General features: G+C 37.2%; 1 protein-coding gene across 1 annotated transcript in view; it reads right to left on the reverse strand.

Moving 5' to 3' along the window:
* Window positions 1-15,878, reverse strand: part of LOC113238006 — a 31,520-nt gene that overhangs the window by 13,951 nt on the left and 1,691 nt on the right. Inside the window, exons 3-10 of the mRNA XM_026474726.1 lie at window positions 15,612-15,768; window positions 14,145-14,273; window positions 12,317-12,501; window positions 11,637-11,717; window positions 10,439-10,561; window positions 9,841-10,002; window positions 4,589-5,137; window positions 743-1,030 (exon numbers count right to left, since the gene is read on the reverse strand). Coding sequence (XP_026330511.1) covers window positions 743-1,030; window positions 4,589-5,137; window positions 9,841-10,002; window positions 10,439-10,561; window positions 11,637-11,717; window positions 12,317-12,501; window positions 14,145-14,273; window positions 15,612-15,768 — 1,674 coding nt within the window. The remainder of the gene's footprint in view (window positions 1-742; window positions 1,031-4,588; window positions 5,138-9,840; window positions 10,003-10,438; window positions 10,562-11,636; window positions 11,718-12,316; window positions 12,502-14,144; window positions 14,274-15,611; window positions 15,769-15,878) is intronic.

Below are 15,878 nucleotides of genomic sequence, written 5' to 3' on the forward strand. Positions count from 1 at the left end.
TTGAAATTGTTTAATAATATTTCAGCTATGCATCGTAAGGGTAGGTTCCGATATGTCGAACATGTTAACTAATTTGAACTATATTCAAAAGAGAATTTTGTGCTCTATTTTTTGCAATTTATAACGGATATTTGACCATTTGTCACTTAGCCGTTTTTATTTAGTGGACGGCAGATTTGGAAAGTAGCTACATTTTTCGCTTGCTGTTCTGATTGCGGGTTGTTGGGGTAGCGGGTGCGAAAAGGTTTGTAGCGGAAATCGGGCGACGACTAAGAGTGAGTCAAGATGACTTCCGTATCGGATTGTTCTCGGCGAAAAGATTGTCCATTGCCATACAGCGAGGAAATGCGTCAAGCGTCAGGTCCGATTTGTGTTAGATAGCACTGAAACATGTTAGTGTAACATAATGAATAATAGTGTTTTTGTAGTTTCTTAATTGTTATTATGTATATATATATACATATATATAATTGTCCCTGAGGCCGAACGGTTACCATGCCGGACTGCCACGCAGAGGTCCAGGTTCCATTCTCGGGTCGGGAGAAATATTTGTATGACCTACATTTATTTCTCTCGTGAGTTTGGGTGTAATTTATGGTTGTCTATGTGTGTGTCCATGGCACCCGCGACACAGGGTTTCCCTAGTGCGGGGATATGTTGAACGTGTGCGTTATTATAAAAAAAATATTGTATGGAGATCGCACTTTATTAGGAAAAGTATACAATTAATAATTTTACTCACTTGTCGAAGTCTCTGCTTGCGGCGGACACAGTCCCTCGTCGACTTGACAACAGTTAGTGGGCTGGGGGATCGACTGCGACTCGAGCCGCGGGTGGAACTATGGCCCGGACTGTGTGCCGGACTGTGGCCCGGACTATGGGCTGGTTTGTGGACCGAACTGCGGTCCGGGCTGTGATGTGGACTCTTTTGAATGGGATCTGCACTACGGCCAGGGCTTGCGGCGAAGTCACCTGCCTCGCTCAGAGACGGCGACCGGGCGCGATGATCCTCGCCGATTTTTATACGTAGCTGTTGATGATAATTAATAGGCTCATTTACATTTCGATACCTCCAATGAACACTACACCAACTTTATTTTTAGGTCCTTTTCTGTTATTTTTGTAAACAGCCATATTTATGTACTAATATTATACTCCTCGAATTTTGTAAAAAAATAAAAAATAAACAAACAACAAATTCGAAAAAAACTAAAAATAAATTTTGTAAAAAATAAATAAATGAAAAACAAAATAAAAATTAAGAATCCAAGAATTAAGTTGGCGTAGTGTTCATGGGATGTATCGATTTTCAGATACGAAATCACTACCAAACATGAATATCGGAGTAGCCGACTTAGTTAAGCATTGAATAGAATAGAATAGAATAGAATAGAATAAAATAGAATAGACATTTATTGCAACGCCATAACACAGATACAAAAAAAATTATAACACAAACAAGGAAAACAAAATTAAAGAAATAAAATTAATTAATAAACAAAAAAGAAAAATACAGCAAAAAAAAACATTAAGTAAAACAAATCTGACAAAAAAGAAATTATAATGACTACAAATTTTGTACTGTCATTTGTGTGCTTGAGACGTACGTAAAAGGACTTCAGCGTAAGCCACAGTCATAATTAAATGCAGCGCTGGTTTTCAATGAGCCCTGAGCCGAGATGAGTGACAGACGTGTGTGTCGCGAAAGGACTTAAAATAAACTATTTAAATACACACATCAAAAGTGTCTAGAGATCAAGTACGTTTAAGAGTATTGCTGCAATTAGGGTTAATTATATTAACTTTTTCGTATCGCTATTGATACTTTTTATTGAGTTTTAACATTTAAATAAGGAATATTGTTTAAAATTCGATAATAAGAAGAAAATCGATTGTACATTGACAATCGATTTTCTTACATAAATCGGTTTTGTATAAAAATGAGTTATAGCGTTTTGACAAAATCATTACAATATCTGCATCGGAACCGAAACAATTTACATTATTATGGAGAGACGACATCATTTAACCCGAGAAGTGATGATGCGAGCCGTCGGAATGTTGGAAGCTGGTTCCAGGCAACGTGCTGTGGCTTTCACTCTTAACACTACACAGAGCGTCATAAGTCGCCTCTGGACGCGCTATCGCATGACGGGCAGCGTGGCCGAGCGACATGGAGGACGATCTCGCATCACGACTCGCAGACAGGACCGGTATATCCAAAATACTGCTCGACGGAATCGTACCATGACCGCCATGATGTTGGTTACGAGGCTCCACAGCTCCTCAGGCTTGCTAATAAGCGATCAAACAATCCGAAATCGTTTACGTGAAGTGGGTCTGCGATCCCGAAGGCCGCTCAGAGTTCCACCTATTGCACCCTGCAATCGCAGGACCCGTTTACGATGGTCTCGCGAACACAGAAACTGGGAGGAAGAATACTGGCGCTATGTGTGCTTTTCGGATGAATCCCGCTTCGGTATGAGACCGGATACAAGACGTACTCGAGTTTGGAGAATATCTGGACGTCATGAACGTTTGAGATATTGTCAGGAAGTTCATCCATATGGTGGGGGAACAATAATGATATGGGCCGGTATTTGGATCGGCGGAAGAACCGATCTCATTTGGATCAGGGGTAACCTCAATGCTCAAGTTTACGCAGAGAGGATTGTTTCAGATGTTATCATCCCTTTGCGAGGCTAGTTGGGTGATTCATTTCAACTAATGCATGACAACGCACGTCCACACACGGCTAGAGTCGTAACACCCATTCTTGCCGAAGCTCGTATCAACGTTCTGCCGTGGCCTGCTCAATCGCCAGACCTCAATCCAACTGAGCACGCATGGGATATGCTTCAAAGAAGAGCTGTGCCGAGTATGCATACCGTACATACTCTACAACAATATTTCGACTTGTTACAAAACACATGGGCGGCCATTCCTCAAAGTGATTTTGATGAACTCATCTTAAGCATGCCAAATCGCTGTAATTGTGTGATTCGTGTTAATGGTGGAAATACAGATTATTAATTTTCTTATCTTTACAATAAAAATGAGCAAAATCATCATTTTCGCCATTTTTTTGTCATTTAATTGACGCCGTTAATTTGAGTTTTTTCCCACAATTTGCAAAAACATCAATTTTAGTTTATTTTAATTAAATATAGGGGTAAGCGGTTAAATAAAACATAAGCATTAAAGTAAGAAGTCGTCCTGGAAGACTGGATTTGCTAAATATTGCTTAAATAATTTTTATTTCAAAAATATTCACTTGATCCCTAGACACTTTTGATGTGTGTATGTGTGTATGTGTTCTTTGTACATTGTGTTACTGCTGTATGTTATATTAAAGATCGTAAAAGTACATAAATATAGCAAAAAAAATAAATATACCTAGTGTGTGCGTTTATAGTGTTTACGTAACAATTAAAATTATTATGCATTATACAACTCGACCGCTCCCAGTCAAGTAACTTGTATACATATATACATCACATATAATTTTTAGTTTATACACTTTCTACCATAATTAGCCTTAGGAATGATAAAATAGGCAATAATTTACTTTTTGAATCAAATTACTGTCGTAAGAATTATCGACCTCAGTACCTTTGAACGCTGTTTTCTGCGGATAAAGGCCTATTAAGGACTACTTTTTTGTAATCATATGAAAGTTTAGAGTCTAGCGCAGTTTTTAAAGTTACCCAGGAACTACGGAATTTCGGGTTTAGATTTTTATTTTAAGGTTGAAAATTTACATCCGACTCGCTCGAATGCTAATTTTCCACGTTGAGTCAAAACTTTCGTAGCTTCCATTGATGTTACGGAGCCTATAAAGATTCAGTTACAAAAAAAAAACCCAAAAAATTGTAGTACAAAAAGAAAAAAAAAATGTTGAGCCGATCCGGTTAACAATTTCAAAAAATCCATTAAAAATCATAACTCGAAAACTACGATAAATCGCGAAACATACATGGGGGTGATTCGGATAACCCTCAATGTGAGGCACTTCAATTATTTTTTTTTTGGTCGTCACTATCCCTGCCGTCCTGTATATACGATACGCTAGATGCATGTATTTGTATTCCTGAAAATTTCGCGGAAGAAGAGCGAGTTGTTGTTTGTTTCGTATATAGTTTGTACGTTACACCAATTGACATAAAGTTCATTATGCTATGATTACAAAAATTAGCTTCGATTCGATTTCGAAACAATGTAAATGTTGTTCTTTTGTGACTTATCAGCTACCCATAGTACTGGAGATCCTAGTTTGAGAGCTAGGCACATCTCTGTACCTATTTCTCTTTATTTTGCAATAAAGTTATTTTTGTTTTATTTCTTTTTTTGTGAAGTATCTGACCCTGAAAAGGATGAACATTTAGGCAACAATTTTTTTGCCATGCCAAATTGCCAAGCACTCGATGTAGCGATCAAAGTTGAGGTTGGGTGACAAATCCTAAATAAGTAATAATTAAAATGTGACAGGCAACTACACCAATTACCTGGTCTCAAACTTTTGGTGATTTCCTAGCAGGAAATTTCCTATACTATGAATACCAGAGCAATGCAAACCTTAAAACCTTACCTGATCGAAATTAACATTTTTCTGTTTCTTAAAATCATTGACGACCTGGTTAGGAGGTTTTACGTCCTCCCTCAAGTGACGTTCCTCTTGTTCATTATTCAAAATGCTCTTCGATGAAGTATCACTTTGGTCGGTCGCAGTACTCCTTTCTATCATAGACTTTATAGGTTTATACGCTTGTATGTACCTCTTTAGTTTAGAAATCTCATTGTTCAACACATCGTATCTTGATTTCAAATCCTTAAGGTCTTCATTACAGATTTTTTCATTATTGCCAATATTTTTTTCATTGTAATCGTGGATTTTTTTGGTGTTGTCGTGAATTTTTTCCTCCAAATTGTGGATTTTTATAACAGTATTGTCCGCGTATAGTTTCTTCATCTCTTCGAGCTCAATTCGTTCCTTGTGCAAATGGCTTCGTTCTCTTTTCAGGTTGTCGACGTGAGCTTCAAGTTCGAGCATTTCGCGCGATATTTTGAGATGTAAGTCGTCGTCGCGTTTGTGGAGAATCTCTTCTGCTTCTCCTATTTGGCGTTTCAAAATATGTTCCTATAAAAAAAAATGGCATTAGTGTTGCGAAGTCGTTAAGTACTTATGTCATTAACCGCACTAGTATTTTTTTTATAATATCGAGTGACGGAACGAGTAAGTCGTGCGCCTATAAGTTGACAAGTCCCATGTGCCTGTAGTTTCACCAGCACCCTTAGGCTCAACTCACACTGGCGCAGAGTCGAAGCGTCGCGACGCGTCATGTTTTTCGCCTATAGAATATTCATCTCTATTTTCTCATTTTAAGGTACAAATTTGAGTTATGCAATTATGGAAACATAAACGTGCTTAGCGCGTTGGCGCTTTACTTGGGCACAGAGAGGCGTCAGACGCTGACCACACAGTGATCCGGGCGCACTAATGCGACGTGTGAAATGTCGACTCGCGTCGCCAGGCGTTGTAGTTGAAAAACAGGACGCGACGCGACGCGACGCGACGCGACGCTTCGACTCTGCGCCGGTGTAAGTTGAGCCTTACAGTGTTTGTGCACTACTTGAGAAATTACGGTCTAAAATATTACAGGTATCATTTTATCTCTAGGTGTATATGCGATATTATTATTTTCTCGGATTCAAAGCGACTAAGTCCGATTTGAATGTGAAAAAATCGGCACAAGCCACATCCGAAGTGCGTCCGAATTTTCTAGATGTGTATAGTCTCGGATTCGGAACCAATATGAATCGGATGTAGCGCGCAAACGCGCTTACCCTTCCAAAACTGGAACGCAGCAGCAGCAGCAGCAATATGAGTATTACTGAATGCTCACATTACTGCTTGGCGGTAGAAAAAGGCATGGTGGCAGTACTTCCCTGGACGAACTCTTTCACAGGGAGCTCTGTTGCTACTTAAGTTCACAAAAGAGTGAATGAATGAAATATTCTTTTCAAGCAAATAATAAATTGCAAAATAAAATAAAACCTTCGGGCCTTTTTTCTTCCCATTACAGCCATGGTCGGTACGGAGTTTTATAGTAAATTTTTAGTATAACATATAAAAAAAAATTAATTAAAAATTAAAACATTCGCTTTTAAATGTCAGCTAAACAGAAATTTAATTGCATTTCAGCCACGTACTACTTGAATATTTATTATTAAGAATTTCTTATAATTGATTTTAATTATTTTCTGTATAAAATTTAGCATATTTTTTACAGTCCATCATGGCTACATGCGGCTTTGATTTCTATAACATTTTAGTACGAATTGCATTATCTATGAAAGAATAACTAGCTGGCCATCTATAGATAAAAATAAACAAAAACCCGCCACTTGCAAAATCCATAATATTGTTGTGTTGAGAACTATATTAATTCATACAAGAAATAAAGTTTGTGGTTGTGTCTTGGCAAATGTGATGAAAAACATTGTATGATCACGGAGGTGAAAAATACAAAATTCAAGTTATTAAAGCCCTCAGCCTTCGGCGTCGGGCTTCTAACAGACCCCCGTTAGTAATTTCTTATTGATCGTCCTTATTACACAATAGATTATTATTGCACATTAAAAATTACAATGGCGACACAGAACAGTAACATAAGTATCACAGAGTAAGCTAATGTACAACAGGCGGCTTTATTGCTTTGAGAGATTGACAGCCTTTAGATCAATCAATCATTGTATTTATTCGTCATCATAGGTCATAGCATAACATGATGGGGTGTACAGACTTATTTAACACAGCTGTGATGCACCTCTGCCTCTGTAGCATACGAAAATGAAAATTTCCAATCGAATTAAGTTATAAAATATTAAATTTCATTTCAACGTCAATTAATAATTTTATTTGACATCAGAAGAAAATTTAGATATTACACATGTCTTCCTAGTTGATTTTACGGGGAACGAACCCACCTGTAACCAGAGACACATGGGACTTGTCAACTTATGTCTCAGGATGAAGGGCGCAATGGAAATGTCCTTCAGATCTTTGTAATTTAAAGCTCTGAGTGGCGTGTAGCTTAACATCAGGCTCACGACTTGTTCGTCCCGTCACACACGGCATCATAAAAACTATATTCGCCAATTCGAAGCCTGTTTCATAGGAAAAAAACATTTGAATTGAAGACTCAATTTTGTATACCAATTTAAAATGGATACGCACTTAAAACCTTTTTGAAATATACAGTAGAGACCTGCTCTTCGATTGGCCGCGTAAAAAAAACAATTCCTCTTCTTGTCCAATACATAATTCACCACCGCAATTTTAAAATAAATTTTGTGTGTCGCATTGTAATCCATAGTCATCATAAGTGTCGCGCGGATAGTACCATCAGGTGAGTGGATCTCTACTGTTTTTAAAATACGCTTTGGATCCAGCTCCTGTATTAGCCGTACACATCATACGCAAAGTATTTTTGCAACTTATACAGCCTACCACCAAGTTGATAGCTACTAACAACGTCCGAACGTGGGTTCCAGCGTCACAAGTCAGTGTCAACAAATTTAGTTTCCTTTGTACAAACCGTTGCTGAAAAAATGGACAAGAGAATTCAAGTAGATGCCATATATACGGATTTTAGTAGCGCATTTGATAAGGTAAACCACAAGTTACTATTACGAAAATTAGCAATTTTCGGAATAGGCGGTTCATTGCACTCATGGTTGGGGTCATACTTGGAGAATCGTCTACAGACTGTTGTCACGAACGGTTTTTCTTCAAAACCATATGTGGCAACATCTGGAGTTCCACAGGGCTCGCATCTCGGCCCGATCCTATTTCTTATTTTTATAAACGACATCACTGACCACATACACCACAGTGACAATTATCTATTTGCTGACGATATGAAATTAATTAAACCCATTCGCTCCACGGAAGATGTACAAATGTTGCAGGATGATCTTAATCGTGTGAAACTTTGGTGCGACAAAAACTATATGCAACTAAATGTCAGTAAATGTAATCACATAAAATTCACCAAAAATAAAAATTTTGTTAGATCTTCTTACTATATTGATGGTCAAGTGGTAGCAGAGGTAAACCAGGTGCGGGATTTAGGCGTCACTCTGGACAAAAAGCTGAGTTATGTGGCTCATTATGAACACATTACAGCGCAGGCCTTTAAAATGTTGGGTTTCATAAAAAAAAATTCAAAGTGCTTCAAAAATATCAAGACATTAATCTCCTTATACAACTCCCTTGTTCGTAGTGGCATTGAGTTTGCAAGCGTCGTATGGAACCCCACTTACCAGGTGCACATTGATTACATCGAACGCGTACAAAAAGTATTTACACGGTATCTAGCTTTTAGGGCCCCTAGCTTTAGTCACAAAAATGAATACCAGCAACGATTGAAACACTTCAATCTTGATTCACTGTTGAATCGAAGAGGCATAAATGACCAGGTTTTCCTCTACAAGTTGCTGCGGGGGTGTATGGATTGTCCGGAAGTATTATCGAGAATCGCACGTACTGTTCCGCGTCCCAACTCAAGAAGGCAACTTAGCAATCCTTTTCATGTGCCCTTTTCCAGGACAAATTTAATGAGCCATTCCCCAGTGTCCAGAATGCTTTCCAACTACAATATCCTGAATAGTCGCGCAAACCTGGATATATATTTTGACAGTTTATCCCGTCATAAAGACAAAGTAGTAGCGGCCTACTCATCAGATATTGACAATTAAATTTCAGTGCTCTAAAATTACAAATTGTTATCTATAAAATCTTAAAGAATATATTTTTTAAATTGCATATAAATAATTATTACATGTATATTTTTAATAGAATAATTTATTAATAGTTCATTTTATTTTTTTAAATTGTGGTAATGTTTTTCTTTCTTTTTAAATGATGTTTTAATATGATTATGTGAATGATGTGTTCGGCTGTAATTGGCTTACAGACTAGTCTTACATAAATATAAAATGTAGATTTAAAAATGTTAAGTGTGTTAAGCTGTTGCTGAACCAATAAATAAATAAATAAATAAATAAATAAACAACGAGAATATAATCAGAAATTGAGACGAAATATCATTTAATTTGTTTGAAAACTATTCTTCCAAATCATTATGGTAACAACTGCGCTTCAGCCCGAATTCGAAACAATTGACGGGTGGCGTCAATTGTTTCACTTCAAATTTTGACGGGTGGCGTCAATTGTTTCACTTCAAATTGACCAGTTTAACTTGAACTTTGCTATGATGGACGAAAATGGAAAAAATACTTAAGACAAGACTTAATTAAGACAATTTTTTTATTTAATTGCCGATGAAATGTGATTCCGTTTGTTTTGTAATTAAATGGTTTGCTGTTTTTCCCACACAACCGAATGGAACAGCTCCCCATAGTTCGAGATATTATCTTTATTACAATAAATACAGAATATTTTTGGAATATACGGTGACGCACAGGGTAAAGAGCACGTCAAGCTTGACACTTACGATTTAAATCCAACTCTATGCCGCTTATGATAAGAACGGTCCAAAGTACATAGTGACGTTTACGTGATCTTGAATGTACGCACAGGTCACTTGTTGGCGCTGTACTATTTCAGCTTTCTAATTTGTGATTTCAGCGCATACGAGAGTTGATATTTAAAAGCGATATAAGGCCTATTTGCCTGATGGTTGATGGATGGCCCTTATTTCGTCTCTATTTTTGGTTATACATATACTCGACGGATGCTAAGTAGGAATCCAGTTATCATTAACATAGCTTCAAAATTACATAAAAAAAAAAAACAAATAATGGGAATGGACAAACCTTGTCAGCAATGTGTTTTGTCTCATTGGTAACAGCGAGCATGGCTCGAGCCAACCGCTTATGCTGATCTCGAAGCGTACTCGCCAGCCCCCACAAAAACCGCTTCTTCGCAGCCATATTACTCTCTAGACGGGCAGCGCGCTTGTTGAATGATTCTTCTAACTGTTCAATAGAGTTGAAAAATATCATCAACGCTGTCTAGCTTCAGAACTTGACTTTTTGAAGTGGGGTGAAAGTACTAATGACAGATATGTGATGCGTGCTAGCGTGATGCGTGCGTGTGTGGGTGTGTGCGTGTATGCGTGGGTGTTGCGTGCGTGGGTGTTGCGTGCGTGCGTGTCTGTTTAACTATATGTATGAGAGAGAGAGAATATTAAAATTAAATTAACGTAGTAGGTCATCGCTGAAAATTTAACACAATGCTCATGTACGGGAGGATCCTTTGATCGATGGGTCATTCTTGTCTACGAAGGCGGAGCGAAGTATAGACGCGTTTCAGTAACTATTATTGTTTTGTTTTTTTTTTTAAATTAAACAACGTGAATTGTAAAACTAGAACTAGTCCGTTTTGGACCCCCAATACGAAACAAGCTCCCACCTGCATCTTCCGTTTATGCAGCTGCAAGGCTTGGTTTGCCAACGACCGTTTGACTTTTTGCTCCTCCTCATTCCGCACTTGGTCTACCTCTGCTTCGTGCACGTTACTGACGAGGTTGAAGGTCTGCAGACGTAACAGTTATAGTTCATTTAATATGCAATAAGATAATACTAGTGTCATAATCATAACACTGTTTTTTGCCTTGATACTCTACACAAAACTACTTCCGATTCAGTAGCGACTGCCGTAACACCGATACTTAGCGTAATAATTCGTAACGAGAAATTAGGGATAACGGGCTTACTTGCATTACAGGGTCACAAGAAAAAAGGCGATACCACGCTCTTAAATTGGCGAAAAAAACAATTAAATTTCTCTTACACAATCGTTCATTTGAGACCACACATTTGGTACGATGACAGGTCACCACATAACTAAAAGTTTGTGAGTCGATACTGTTTTTATGTCGATGTATGATCAAGGTCACCATGTATATCGAAATTTGTTAGTCGATACTGCTTTTATGTCGATATATGGTCAAGATTACCATGTATATCGAAATTTTTCAGCCTATACTGTTTTTATGTCGACATATGATCAAGGTGACCATGAATATCGAAATTTGTCGGTCGATAGTGTTTTTATATCGATATAAGGTCAAGATCACCATGTATACCGAATTTGTCGGTCGATACTGTTTTTATGTCGATATAAGCACTACGAATTAAGTGAAATGTGTCCATACGTGGTCCATATATTCCAACACGCTCGTTTCCCACTGGGGTAGGCAGCAACTACGAATTTTGTACATTACTTTTTGTGGACACAAAACGGAATTGACTTTTGACAGTTAGATAGTGTACAATAAAATAAAATATCTAATCCTTCTCGCCATCTATCTTGTGCTGGTCGGGCGGCGAGCACTCAGCGCCGCTTGTTACTCCCGTAATTGCAAAAAAAGAGCCTATACTCAGAATGTATTACAACCAAGTCATAAATGATTCATTTAAAAAACATTTTTTCTATGTTTATTTGCAGTTTGTTTTTAAAAAAGTTTTGTAATTTGTTATAAAAATACACGTCTTTTTTAAACGTGTCATACGACATCTTAGATCTTGACTAAAAACAATGAAACAATACAACATTTCACATCATGATGATGTGAAATGAGCACATTGTTAAAATAAGACAATGAAACCTCGTTCAACACTTCTCTCTCCATTAATTTCATGTTCTTCATTATTCTTTCACCATTCTTAGATGTGATACTCGCTTGTCTCTGGAATAGAAAATTATGAGAAAACAGTACATAGGGCTGATAACTGTAATCTACAATAGTATCGCAACTTTTTTTCACTTTAGTACACGTGTTGTAAATGGAAGAAATTCCTTCTTTAAAATGCCGCAACAAGGAGAGGGTCTAAGAATAACGGTATTTCGTTCATCGTAATCTACAAGTTCATGGCGCATTCTGTTCCCGCTAATGTAAATTGAGCCTAATGTATGTATGTATCAGTGACGTGTCGTGTTCATTCTATGCCTCATATACCAATGAGGAGTAGAAATGTATTCAAACTTCTCTCTCTGCTTCTTTGAAAGAACAAAATGCTATTGATTGTTAAAAGACGGCATTCTTTTGGGGCTTTGATGAACATATATCTTAGGGTCGTATTCTAGAACTCTATTCAATGCTCAAGTCAGTATTGCACTGGCAACACAAACACTGGAAATACGACCCTAATGGCAGGGACTTGAGTATGATTTCGAGTGCTTTAAAGTTTAAACCATACTCAAATCCTGACTTGAGCATTGAATAGAGTTCTAGAATACGACCGTTAATGTTAATGTTAACGTTAATGTTAATGTTATTGAGCTTACTTTAGCATAAATCTTGCTTTTATTTCCATACTTGTCTTTCATTCTCAAAATTTTGCCCCGGCAGACTTTGCACATTAAATAATGGTGGCATTTCTCCACTTGTCGTTTCTTCGAGGGGTCACCTTCGATAGAATTGCAGCTTTTTTCTGACAATATTACCGTCGCGCTCCCGTCCGACATACATTCTAGAAATGGGTAACAAACGTTATGCTTATTAAAAATACTTACACATGGACGAGAGTACAAACGATAAAAATAAGCATAACAACTAGACGGCCTCCGTAGTTGAGTGGTTTGCATACCGGTTTTCATGGTATCACCATCTCTGAGGTCCCGGGTTCAATCCTCGGCCGGCTCAGCGTAGAAAACTAATCTTTATTGTCTCGGGTCTGAGTGTTTGTGGTGCCGTCGTTGTTTTCGATTGGAAATGCTTTAGCTACTTACTTTGGGATCAGAGCTACGTATGTGATGTTGTTTAATATTTATTTAAGTAGAAGGCGAAAGACAATGTGAACCACATAATTTTATAAAGAATCCAATTAAGAATAACCTCAGTACAGAGTACTAACAAAAATCGACCTCGAAAGTAATTCATCCCCTAGTTTGCCACCCTTAGAGGTGGCATATTTCTTCAAATTTAAAAGAGACTACTTCTGAGGTACCCTCTTTCTAACAAAAAAGAATCATCAAAATCAGTTCACAAAGCCGGAGTTATCGCGTAACATACATACAAAAAAAAATCATACTAAAAATGCCTATCTATACAAGACAATAACTTAAAATTGCTTGTCATACAAACTAGAACCATAACACCTCATGGGTAGTTCATACTGAATGTAATTTTTTTGCAATGGATAGCGATTGGTTGCGCCAAACAAAGTATTAACTACCCTGGAATGTCAACCCCAGCCAGTCCTGTCCTACTCAAAAATAAACAACTTTTATTTGGTCCACAGCTACATCATCGGGAGACTTTTATTTGCTAATGCAGCACCCATCTATCTAAATAGGTCCGCTGGACAATATTTTACACAGTACAGTAATACCCCGCTTTACACAAGGATGCGTTCCGGACAAAATCGCGTTAAGCGAAATTCGCGTAAAACGGGGTTGTTTTTTTTGAGTGGCCCGCCTGGAGTATAGCTTTTTTGATCGCCCTAGGTTCTCTAATTTGACCTAACGAGTGCTACCAGGGATGGAACAGGGTATGATCGAATAAAACGCTAAATGTTGTAACGAACGTGCCTTTCGAACGAACCAACTTTTCTAACATTTTTATCTTCATCTCCAAACTTAAAGCGCTTACGCTCTTCTTTCTTAGTTAGTGACGACATTGTCCGTAAAAATTATCTTTACAATTCACTGGATAACAGTACCAATATGATTACAAATTAAAGGTCCTGTCAAGAAAGAACTACCTCTCACAATGCACTTTTAGTAACCTAGAAGCTTCGGGTTCAAATTGGCTGAATCAATGAAATCAATACATCCGCGTAAATCGGGGCAATTTAGCGCGAATTTTGAAAATCGCGTTATAACGTAATCACGCAATGCGGGGTCTACAAAGCGGGGTACTACTGTACTTACTTACTATGTATCTGACTTGTTATAAAGAAAGGACCCGCAAAAAGACACAACCAATGTATGTGTCTAAAAACTTGTACTGCAGGCTGAATATTGCAAAAACATGCACTACCATTGGAGTTAACATTACGTATTGAATGGAAAATGTATATTAAATGTAATGTAATGCAGAGTCATTACACAAAAAACAGTTTGCATAAATTTAACTGCCCACTATACATATTTGTATAATAAAAAATTATACCTGGCTCCAAACACTGCTCCTGCCTGTATGTGTTCATACAATTTATAATGCATAACAATAGGGATTTATGTTTCTCTGTTTTGTACATTTCTAGGACACTGCACGCGTATTCTGAATCACATTTTATACCTGGAAATGAAATAGATCAATAATTAAAGGCTCCAGGGAAGAACTGCCACTTTACCTATTTCTGCCGCCAAGCAGTAATGTGAGCAATTTGGAAGGGTAAGGGCACTGGCACACGGGATTTGTCAACTTGTCTCAGGGTGACAGGTGCAGTAATAATAATAATATAGTAACATAATAATATGACTACTGACTACTAAATGTAAATGACTACTGTGTGTGAGTGGCACTGCAACGTTATGGCTAGGCGTGTCGCTTACCACCAGATGCACGACTTGTTCGTCCCGTCACTTGGTATTATAAAAAAATCTACTTGAGCATCACGTTACAAAATTAAAGTTTTCTAGAAGCCTAATGCAGCACAACATTGGCTCTACGTATAATATACGTAGAAAATTAAGAGAAATGCTAAATATTTTAAATACTGTAGTACATGTCCATTTATTAGAGAAACTCGTCTTCTGTATTGTGATGTATGTAGATTTGATATAAGTTGAAGAGCACCCTTTATGACCACAAGAGAGCTGCGGAAAACAGCCTGTTACACCAGACTTATACCATACAGTGTATGATGAGTGCCAAAAGTGTTTAAATGAATATATTTCTTACCTTTCCCTTAACTTTTTTTACTTGAATAGATTTTGTTGTTCATGTTCCGATATTAATAAAACATAAGCAATCATTCATCATTTAGCGAATAACCACATGTCTTAAAACATATTATGTAGCCAGTTTTTCTTATGTGCTACTCTGCAGTGGATATATCTTGTTAATCAGATTAACCACTTTACTAAGAAGATAATAGTCAACAAAGAATGTGGGGCGATGTAGAAAAAGAATTCAGATACAAAATAAAAGCAATTTATTGTTATATCGTCGATGTTTTGTAGAAAGGGCGAGGTGCGCTATTTCTAAAAATTGTTTTATGAGCTTGTTTTACTTTTCAAACAAATTTAAGTTTTAAAATTGAATTTAAAACAGGATGTTTAACACAACTGTGAAAAACTAACACATGCTCCCCAGAAAAAATTCTATTCATATGTGGAAGATGTGTCTCTTAATAATGTTCTGCATGTGGTTACAACATGCAGAACATTATTAAGAGTTCACAGAAGGTCCTTTTAGATGATAAACTGTGGTAAACTACTGACTAAGAAAGGTCAGACTGTCAGTCACTTCCAGCAACAATTCATCTTTTTTTAACATGTTTAGTAAAATTGGTGTGAGACGTAAATATGCTATATTTAAATTAGGTATTTTAACATTTCAATTTCGGCAGTAATTAAAGTAATATGTGGTAAGGCATCATACTATGACCAAGAAGTATTTTATATTACATACCTAAAAAATTTAATATGGCCCAAACATCTTTATCATTAAACCGCAGGGCTTTGGTCGTATCCTCACTCTTGTTTTGCATGAGATTCTTGGCAAAGTCAAACATCATATTTGATAATGGTATCTCCGATACAAACACTGAGAGGGTGTAACTGAATTCCTGGAAACCATTGTTAAATACTTATTAAATAATATGTGTGTGTGTGATGTGATTGATGGACCACCCTTACGGTTTGTAGACAGGCGAGAGAAGCACTCCCCATGCTCAAT

Source organism: Hyposmocoma kahamanoa, unplaced genomic scaffold (genome assembly GCF_003589595.1).
Source record: "Hyposmocoma kahamanoa isolate Upper Pololo Valley unplaced genomic scaffold, ASM358959v1 103, whole genome shotgun sequence".
Lineage (NCBI taxonomy): Eukaryota > Metazoa > Arthropoda > Insecta > Lepidoptera > Cosmopterigidae > Hyposmocoma > Hyposmocoma kahamanoa.